The sequence below is a fragment of the Dama dama genome, chromosome 1 (genome assembly GCF_033118175.1).
Source record: "Dama dama isolate Ldn47 chromosome 1, ASM3311817v1, whole genome shotgun sequence".
NCBI lineage: Eukaryota > Metazoa > Chordata > Mammalia > Artiodactyla > Cervidae > Dama > Dama dama.
Genome location: NC_083681.1, coordinates 84,512,294 through 84,523,584, shown reverse-complemented (window position 1 = coordinate 84,523,584; position 11,291 = coordinate 84,512,294). Strand labels below are relative to the sequence as shown.

Genomic DNA, 11,291 nt, shown 5'->3' with positions numbered 1-11,291 from the left:
CCACCACAGATTCCCATCACGACGGCCTGGAAGGACTCTCCACATGGGTGTGGACCAGGGGCTCAGTGAGGCCCGAGACGGTGGGCCCCCTGGGCCGCTCCAGTGGTCAGGGTAGACAGGGACCTCCCAGCAGTGGCTCGGACTGGCCGGCAGGCCGATCAGCTTCCTTCTCCCAGGGACCACGAGGGGGCGAGGCTCTCATCACTGCTCAGGGTCATGGCTGCCCAGGAAGGGCTGTCAGTTCCACAGTCCTGAGCACCCTGTGAGCTGTTACACGTTTTACCTGTGTGATCTCAGCTCCCTCAGGCAGAACACTCTGGGCTACACACTTGGAAGAATCTACTGCAGTGGTTTCAGTTCAGTCCATTCGCTCAGTCGTGTCCGACTCTTCGCGACCCCATGGACTGCAGCACACCAGGCCTCCCTGTCCATCACCAACTCCTGGAGTTTACTCAAACCCTTATCCATTGAGTCGGTGAGGCCATCCAACCGTCTCATCCTCTGTCGTCGCCTTCTCCTCCCACCTTCAGTCTTTCCCATCATCAGTCAGACATGACTGAGCAACTGAACTGAACTGATGCTACTGTGAATAAATGCAAGAGGAAGAAATCAAAGTCCTATCCCCTGTGTTTATCACACTGCCTCCTGACTGTGAGCCCTTCCTTCTATGAGCCCCTAGACTCCTCAAGGGGGGCAGGCACACGTCTTGAGGCATGAGCCTGCTGGGTTCTCCTCTCTGCCAGCTGAGAATTGAAGCCAGCTTTCTATTTCCTCCAGACTCAGTCTCCATGTTCTTTTATTCAGCTTCAGCAGGCAGAGAAGGCCAAGATTGTGGTCAGCAACAATACCACTGACCTGATCATCAGGTTAATCTGAATTAACACCACCACGCATAGCCTACGAATTAGACTCACAAGTCTACTCCTCCTTAATCAATGATAACAGCCTCAATTTCTCATTAGTTTTCTCCCACTCCCTATGGACACCACCACTGATTTTAACTAAATGGTTATGACCCCTTATACTAATAGTCACCACCTCATATTAAAAGAATCTCTACCAGAAAAAAAAATATTATCACTGCTAGTCATATTATAATTACTTTAATTATAACATTTACTGCCATAAAATTAATTCTTTTATATATTCTATTTGGAGCAACACTAGTTTCAACACTCATTAACATTACCCAAATAGGAAATCAAGCAGAACACGTCAATGCAGGTCTCTATTTATTTTATACCCTAGTAAGTTCTCTTCCCCTTTCAGGAATACTTGTCTACATTCAAAATACAGTAGGACCTTTCAATATTCTAATGCTGAGCCCAATCAGTATCCAGCTCTTGATCCAATGGTTTCATATGGTTAGTATGCATAGTTGCCTTTATAGTAAAAACACCATCTTATGGCCTCCACCTTTGACTACCTAAAGCACATGAAGAGGCCCCTATTGCAGGCTTCATAGTTCTGGCTATGCTGCCAGCACTACTAAACTTTGGATGCTATGGTATACTACGAATTACAAATTACAATAATTTGAAACCCACCAACAGGCTTCATAGGGTATCCACTCATTCTATTGTCCTTATGAGGCATAATTATAACCAGCTCAATATGCTTATGCCAGACAGACCTAAAATCACTCACTGCATACTCTTCTGTCAGCCACATAGCACTTTGCCATCCTTACCCGAACACCTTGAAGTGGTATAGGAGTCACAGCCCTAATAATTGCCCATAGTCTTACATCCTCTGTATTGTTCGGCCTGGCAAATTCAAATTACCAGGTCCATCGCCAAACAATAATCCTAGCCTAAAGCCTACAAATGTTCCTCCTACTTATAGCAACCTGGTGATTACCAGCAAGTTAAACAAACCTAGCTCTACCCCCAACTATTAGCTTGATTGGAGAGTTATTTGTAGTAATATCCTTCTCGTGATCAAACATTGCAATTATTTTAATAGGAATTCATATAGTAATTGCTGCCCTATACTCTTTATATATACTCATTACAACACAGTGAGGAAAATACGCACACCACATAAACTGTATCTCTCCATCTTTTACATGAGAAAATGCTCTCATATCATAACCCATCCTACCTCTTCTACTCCTATCCTTAAACCCAAAAATCATTCTAGGCCCCGTATACTGTATATATAGTTTAGAAAACAACACTTGATTGTGAATCTAGTAAGAGAAGACAATACCTTCTTATTTACCACAGAAGTAGATAAGAATTGCTGGTTCTATACTCCCATGACTAACAGCATGGCTTTTTCAAAGTTTTATCCATTGGTGTTAGAACCAAATAATTGGTGCAACTCCAAATAAAAGTAATAAATTAAATTTCCTCTTTCACTCTAGCCTCACTATGTATATCATCCATCGTAATAACAAGCACTAACATTTATAAAACCACCACATACCCTCTATATGAAGGATTATCTCATATGCCTTCACCATTAGCTTAGTTCCAACCATAATATTCATGTATACAGGCCAAGAGATAATTATTGCAAACTGGCACTGAATCATACTACAAACCCTTAAGCTATCATTCAGTTCTAAAATAGATTATTTCTCAATGATGTGTGCTGGTGGCCCTATTTGTCATATGATCAACTATAGACTTCTCAATATGATCCATTCACTCGGACCCCAACATTAACTGATTCTTCAAACACTCCTTTTCCTTGTTACAATACTAATTCTTGTTACCACTAATAATCTCTTCCAGCTACTTACTGGCTGAGAAGGAGCAGGGATTATGTCCTTCCTGCTCATTGGATGATGGTGTGGATGGCAGATGCAAACACAGCGGCACCACAGGCAATTTTGTATAACACCTCAGCCGCTCAGCTGTGTCCGACTCTTTGCGACCCCATGGACTGTAGCCCACCAGGCCCCTCAGTCCATGGGATGTTCCAGGCAAGAATCCTGGAGTGGGTTGCCATTTCCTTCCCAAGGGCCAAAACACCTCAGCGAAGCCCAACGACTGACTGGAAAGAGGAGGCAGACTGCCGGCTTGCGCTGCGTGGATGTGGGGATGCAGGGCTCGGGGGCGTGGATGTGAGAAAGCGGGGCCAGGGGGATGTGGACCTGTTTTGTATGACCCCATGCTGCTGCTGCTGCTAAGTCGCTTCAGTCGTGTCCGACTCTGTGCAACCCCATAGACGGAAGCCCACCAGGCTCCTCCGTCCCTGGGATGCTTCGGGAAAAACACTGGAGTGGGTTGCCATTTCCTTCTCCAATGCATGAAAGAGAAAAGTGAAAGTGAAGTCACTCCGTCGTGTCTGATTCTTCGCGACCCCATAGACCACAGCCTACCAGGCTCCTCCATTCATGGGATTTTCCAGGCAAGAGTCCTAGAGTGGGGTGCCATTGCCTTCTCCAAACCCTATGCTGATACAGGTTTCATTAAAACAACACCATGATTCTTACTTAACTTCAATGCATGACACTTACAACAAGTTTTTATCCTCAGCTCAGTTCAGTTGCTCAGTCGTGTCCAACTTTTTGCGACCCCATGAACCTCAGCAGGACAGGCCTCCTCGTCCATCACCAACTCCCGGAGTTTACCCAAACTCATGTTCATTGAGTTGGTGATGCCATCCAATCATCTCATCCTTTGCCATCCCCTTCTCATCCTGCCCCCAATCCCTCCCAGCATCAGGGTCTTTTCCAATGAGTCAGCTCTTTGCATCAGGTGGCCAAAGTATTGGAGTTTCAGCTTCAACATCAGTCCGTCAAATGAACATCCAGGACTGATCTCCTTTAAGATGGACTGGTTGGATCTCCTTGCAGTCCAAGGGACTCTTCAAGAGTCTTCTCCAACACCACAGTTCAAAAGGATCAATTCTTTAGCGCTGATCTTTCTTTATAGTCCAACTCTCACATCCATACATGACTACTGAAAAAAACATAGCCTTGACTAGACAGAATTTTGTTGGCAAAGTAATGTCTCTGCTTTTTAATATGCTGTCTTGGTTGCGCATAACTTTCCTTTCAAGGAGCAAGCGTCTCTTAAGTTCATGGCTGCAATCACCATCTGCAATGATTTTGGAGCCCTATTTCCACTGTTTCCCCAACTATTTGCCATGAAGGGATAGGACCAAATGACATGATCCTAGTCTCCTGAATGTTGAGTTTTAAGCCAACTTTTTCACTCTCCTCTTTCACTTTCATCAAGAGGCTCTTTAGTTCTACTTCACTTCCTGCCATAAGGGTGGTGTCATCTTCATATCTGAGGTTATTGATATTTCTCCCAGTAATCTTGATTCCAGTTTGTACTTCCTCCAGCCCAGCATTTCTCATGATTTACTCTGCATATAAGTTAAATAAGCAGGCTGAAAATATACAGCCTTGACATACTTCTTTTCCTATTTGGAACCAGTCTGTTGTTCCATATCCAGTTCTAACAGTTGCTTCCTGACCTGCATACAGGTTTCTCAAGAGGCAGGTCAGGTGGTCTGGTATTCCCATCTCTTTCAGAGTGTTTCACAGTTTATTGTGATCCACACAGTCAAAGGCTTTGGTATAGTCAAAAAAGCAGGAATAGATGTTTTTCTGGAACTCTCTTGCTCAACTTAATTCAAATTTACCTATATTAGGTTTAGTATTAGCTGCAACAGGAAAATTTGCCAATTTGGGTACACCCATAATTACCCTCAGCAATAGAGGGCCCACATCAGTCTCAGCCCTACTCCACTCAAGCACAATAGTAGTAGCAGGTATGTTCCTACTCATCCACTTCTAGCCTCTGACAGAAAGCTATAAATGTACCCCATCAGTTACATTATGCCTAGGGGCTATCACAACATTTATAGCAATATGTGCCATTACCCATAATGATATCAAAATAAATCATTGCTTTCTCCACCTTCAGCCAATTAGGCCTCATGATAGTAACAATTGGCATCAACCAACTCTACCCAGCATTCCTCTTTCTCCAAAAAAATGTTTTTGCCTTTTTCAAAGCCATTCTATTTCTGTAATCCAGATTGTTCACAACCTAAATGATGAACAAGATATTCAAAAAATAGGAGGTCTGTTTAGAGCTGTGCCTTTTACTACAACTGCCCTTATCATTGGCAGCTTAGCATTGACAGGAATGCCTTTCCTCACTGGATTCTACTCTAAAGACCTAAATATTCAAACTGTGAATGTGCCTTATACCAATGCCTGATCCCCTACACAAACTGCCACCTCACTCACAGCCGTCTACAGCATCCTCACTCTCTTCTTCATCCTACTAGGACGGCCTCAGTACTCTACTCTGATTATCACTAACAAGAACAACCCCCTCCTAATCAATTAAATGCCTACTAGTTGGAAGTACTTTTGCTGGCTTTATTATCTCCAACAATATTCCCCCAACAGCAGTTCCACAAATAACCATACCTTACTACCTCAAAATAACTGCCCTGGCCCTGAATATTCTAGGCTTCATCTTGGCACTCAAAACTAGCAGTAACACAAAACCTTAAGTACAACTATTCAAATGTATTCAAGGATACTTTTCCACTATCATACACTGCCTGACCCCTTATTTAAGCTTAACCAGCCAACCAGCATCCCCCTTCTAGACTGAATCTGAGGAGAGGATATTTTGCCAAAAACCACCTCCCTCAATCAAATAAAAATGTTTCTATTAGTATCAGATCAAAACGGGCTAATCCCACTTTATTGTCTCTTTCCTTATCACCTTACTCATCAGCATAATTTAAATTTGCACAAGTAATTTCTGCAATAACAATTAATTATGACCAACTAGTAACATCGTTGGTTCCCCTTCTCTACAAGTTCATTTATTGCAGCACTTACTATAGTCCACTTACTATCTCTCCATGAAACAGGATCTAATAACTCAGTAGGAATTTCATCTGATATAGACAAGATCCCATTTCATCTATATTATACATTTAAAGACATCTCGGGTGCCTTGTTACTAGTTCTGGGATTAAAAATACTAGTCCTATTTTCACCTGACCTACTAGGAGACCCAGATAGCTATACCCCAGCAAACCTCTCAACACACCTTCACACATCAAGCCAGAATGATACTTCTTATCCACATATGCAGTCCTACGATCAAGCCCTGACAAACTAGGCAGAATTTTAGCCCGAATCTTTTCTATGCTAATCTTAGTATTAATGCCATTACTCCATACATGCAAACAACAAAGCATGACATTCTGACAATTCAGCGACTGCCTATTCTGAATTCTAGTAGTGAACCACTTAACACTCGCATGAATTGGAGGACAACCAGTAGAACATCCCTTTATCATCACTGGACAACTAGTATCTATTATATATTTTTCCTTATCCTACTATCAATGCCAGTAACTAGCATTACCTAAAATAATGTAAAATGAAGAGAAGTCTTTGTAGTATACCCATGCTTCTGGTCTTGTAAACCTGAAAAGGAAAACAATAAAACTCCCTAAGATTCCTTGCACAAGTTTGTGTCAGCAACCAGTATTACTCCTTGATGGTGAACAGTAAATAAAAATAATCTAATATGAGGTTATTAATTGCACTGTTAACCCAACAGAGGCATTCACTCAAGCAAAGATGAAAAGAGGAAAAAGAACTCGGCAAACATAAACCCTGCCTGTTTACCAAAAACATCATCTCTGTCATCAGTAGTATTAGAGGCACTGCGTGCCCAGTGACAATCGTTAAACAGCTGTGGAGTCCTGACCGTGCAAATGTAGCCTAATCATTGGTTCTCTAAATAAGGATTTGTATAAATGGCCGCACAAGGGCTTTACTCTTACTTCTCGTCAGTGAAACTGACCTTCCCATGAAGTCAGGGGAAAAAAACCAATGAGACGAGAAGACCCTATGGAACTTCAATTAATTAGCCCCCCCCCCAAAAAAAATTAAACCATTAAGGGATAACAGAACTTTTCATGAGCTAATGATTTTGACTGGTGTGACCTTGGAGAACAAAAGATCCTCCAAGTGACTTTTAAAGCCAAGACCTCCCAGTCAAATCAAATTATCACTTATTGATCCAAGAAATTGATCAATGGAACAAGTAACCCTAGGGATAATAGCACAGTCCTATTTTAGAGTTCATATTAACAACAGTGTTCACAACCTTGATGTTGGATCAGGACACCTGAATGATGTGACCAGTATTAAAGTTTGTTTTGTTCAACAATTAAAGTTCTACATGATCTGAGTTCAGACCAGAGTCATTCAGATAGGTTTCCATCTATTATACAATTTTACCAGTAGGAAAGGACAAGAGAAATAAGGCCAACTTCAAATAAGTGCCTTAAAATAATGAATAATTTTATCTTAATTGATAAGTAAACCTTTCCACCCAAAAACAGGCCTTATTTAAGGTGGCAGAACCTGATAACTGCATAAAACTTGAACCTGTATGATCAGAGATTTAAATCCTGTCCTTAACAAACTGTTCATAATATTCTAATTGTTATTATGCCCATCCTCCTAGCTATAGCATTCTTAACACTAGTAGAATGAAAAGTTCTAGGCTATTCACAATTCTGAAAAGGCCCAAATGTTGTAGGGCCATACAGCCTACACCAAAGTTTTGGTGAGGCAGTCAAACTATTTATTAAAGAAGCCCTATGACCAGCCACATCCTGTTTCTGTACTTATCCTTGAACCTATCTTTGCCTTGAGCCTAGCTTTAACCGTATGAATTCCTCTACCCAAACCATCAGTTAAGTCGTTCAGTCATGTCTGACTCTTTTTGAGCCCATGGACTGCAGCACGCAGGCCTCCCTGTCCACCACCAACTTCTGGAGTTTGCGCAAACTCATGTCCATGGAGTCAGTGATGCCGTCTAACCCTCTCATCCACTGTCACCCCTTTCTCTTCCCGCCTTCAATCATTCCCAGCATCAGGTTTTTTTCCAATGAGTCACTTCCTCACATCAGGTAGCCAAAGTATTGGAGGTTCAGCTTTAGCATCAGTCCTTCCAATGAATATTCAGGACTGATTTCCTTTAGGATGGACTGGTTGGATCTGTCTGTTGTCCAAGGGACTCTCAAGAGTCTTCTCTAACACCACAGTTCAAAAACATCAATTCTTCAGCTCTCAGCTTTCTTTATAGACCAATTCTTACATCCATACATGACTACTCTATAGTCCAACTCGCACACCCATACATACATGAAAAACCATAGTTTTGACTAGACGGACCTTTGTTAGCAAAGTAATGTCTCTGCTTTTTAACATGCCGTCTAGGTATTCTTTTCTCCTTTTCTTTTCTTTCTTTTCTTCCAAGGAGCAAGCATCTTTGAATTTCATGGCTGAACTCAACATCTACAGTGATTTTGGAGCCCAAAAATATAAAGTCAGCCACTCTTTCCACTGTTTCCCCATCTACTTGCCATGAAGTGATGGGACCAGATGCCATGACCTTAGTTTTCTGAATCTTGAGTTTTAAGCCAACTTTTTTACTCTCCTCTTTCACTTTCATCAACAGGTTCCTCAGTTCTTCTTCACTTTCTGCCCTAAGGGTAGTGTCATCCACAACTCTGAGGTTATTGACATTGCTCCCAGCAATCTCGATTCCAGCTTGTGCTTCATCCAGTCCAGCATTTCTCATGATATACTCTGCATATAAGTTAAATAAGCAGGGTGACAATATACAGCCTTGACGGACTCCTTTTCCTATTTGGAACCAGTCTGTTATTCCATGTCCAGTTATAACTGTTGCTTCCAAAACTGCATACAGATTTCTCAGGAGGCAGGTCAGGTGGTCTGGTATTCCCAACTCCTGAAGAATATTCCACACTTTGTTGTAATCCACACAGTCAAAAGTTTTGGCATAGTCAATAAAGCAGAAGTAAATGTTTTTCTAAAATTCTCTTGACTTTTTGATATTCCAGCGGATGTTGGCAATTTGATTTCTGGTTTCTCTGCCTTTTCTAAATCCAGCTTGAACATCCGAAAGTTCACCGTTCACGTCCTGCTGAAGCCTGGCTTGGAGAATATTGAGCATTACTTTACTAGCGTTTGAGATGAGTGCAGTTGTACCGCAGTTTGAGCATTCTTTGGCATTGTCTTTCTTTGGGATTGGAATGAAAACTGACCTTTCCAGTTCTGTGGCCACTTGTAAGTTTTATAAATGGCTGGCATATTGAGTGCAGCACTTTCACAGCATCATCTTTTAGGATCTGAAATTGTTCAGCTGGAATTCCATCACATCTACTAGCTTTGTTCATAGTGATGTTTCCTAAGGCCCACTTGATTTCACATTCCAGGATGTCTGGTTCTAGGTGAGTGATCACACTATCATGATTATCTGGGTCATGAAGATCTTTTTTGTACAGTTCTTCTGTGTATTCTTGCCAGCTCTTCTTAATATCTTCTGCTTACATTAGGTCCCTACCATTTCTGTCCTTCTTTGAGCCCATTTTGCATAGTGTTCCCTTGGTATCTCTGATTTTCTTGAAGAGATCTCTAGTCTTTCCCATTCTATTGTTTTCCTCCATTTCTTTGCACTGATCACCGAGGAAGGCTTTCTTATCTCTCCTTGCTCTTCTTTGGAACTCTGCATTCAAATGGGAATATTTTTCATTTTCTCCTTTGCTTTTCACTTCCCTCTTTTCACAGCTATTTGTAAGGCCTCCTCAGACAGCCATTTTTATTTTTTGTATTTCTTTTTCTTCTGTATTTTTGGGGATGGTCTTGATTAGTGTCTCCTCTACAATGCCATGAACCTCCACCCATAGTTCATCAGGCACTCTGTCCAACAGATCTAGTCCCTTAAATCTATTTCTCTCTTCCACTGTATAGTCATAAGGGATTTGATTTAGGTCATACCAGAATGATCTAGTAGTTTTCCCTATTTTCTTCCATTTCACTCTGAATTTGGCAATAAGGAGTTCATGATCTGAGCCACAGTTGGCTCCTGGTCTTGTTTTTGCTGACTGTATAGAGCTTCTCCATTTTTGGCTGCAAAGAATATAATCAACCTGATTTCGGGGTCATCCATCTGTTGATGTCCATGTGTAGAGTCTTCTCTTGTGTTGTTGGAAGAGGGTGTTTGCTATGACCAGTGCATTTTCTTGGCAGAACTCTATTAGCCTTTGCCCTGCTTCATTCTGTACTCCAAGGCCAAATTTGCCTGTTACTCCAGGTGTTTCTTGACTTCATACTTTTGCATTCCAGTCCCCTTTAATGAAAAGGACATCTTTTTGGGGGTGTTAGATCTAGAAGGTCTTCTGGGTCTTCATAGATCTGTTCAACTTCAGCTTCTTCAGCATTACTGGTTGGGCCATAGACTTGGATTACTGTGACATTGAATGGTTTGCCTTGGAAACAAACAGGAATCATTCTGTTGTTTTTGAGATTGCATCCAATTACTGCATCTCAGACTCGTTTGTTGACTATGATGGCTACTCCACTTCTTCTAAGGGATTCCTGCCCACAGTAGTAGACATAATGGTCATCTGTGTTAAATTCACCCATTCCAGTCCACCTTAGTTTGCTGATTCCTAGAATGTCGATGTTCACTCTTGTCATCTCCTGTTTGACCACTTCCAATCTGCCTTGATTCATGGACTTAACATTCCAGGTTCCTATGCAATATTGCTCTTGATAGCATCCAACTTTGATTCTATCACCAGTCCCATCCACAACTGGGTGTTGTTTTTGCTTTGGTTCCATCCCTTCATTATTTCTGGAGGTGTTTCTCCAATGGTCTTCAGTAACATATTGGGCATCTACATACCTGGGGAGTTCATCTTTCAGTGTCTTATCTTTTTGCTTTTTCACACTGTTCATGTGGTTCTCAAGGCAAGAATACTGAAGTGGTTTGCTGTTCCCTTCTCCAGTGGACCACCTTCTAACCTTAACCCTAACCCACACATCTTAGTTCACTTATTCCTCAAATGTCAATGTTCACTCTTGCTTTCTTCTTCTTGACCACTTCTAATTCACCTGGATTCATAGACCTAACATTCCATGTTCCTATCTAATATTGCTCTTTATAGCATTAGACTTTACTTATACCACCGTACACACCCACAACTGTTTCCGTTTTGACTTAGCCTTTTCTTTCCTTCTGGATTTATTTCTTCAATTTTCTCCGGTAGCATATTGGGCACCTACCAACCAGGGGAATTCATCTTTCAGTGTCATATCTTTTTCTCTTTTCATACTGGACAACTGAATATTAAATGCCAGCTGAATTGCTAGGCAGTTAATATTCAGGAGGATTCAGGGTTTTGTAGTTGTTCAGTTGCTAAGTCATGTCTGACTCTTTGTGACCCCATGGACTGCAGCATGCCAGGCC

The 11,291-nt window shown here is 41.6% G+C and overlaps 1 protein-coding gene across 1 annotated transcript in view; it reads left to right on the top strand.

Moving 5' to 3' along the window:
- The first annotated feature begins 43 nt into the window (after nt 1–43).
- Nucleotides 44–11,291, top strand: part of LOC133041665 (histone-lysine N-methyltransferase PRDM9-like) — a 45,411-nt gene continuing 34,163 nt past the window's right edge. The window contains exon 1 of the mRNA XM_061122638.1: nt 44–80. Within this exon, the coding sequence (XP_060978621.1) occupies nt 44–80 (37 nt within the window). The remainder of the gene's footprint in view (nt 81–11,291) is intronic.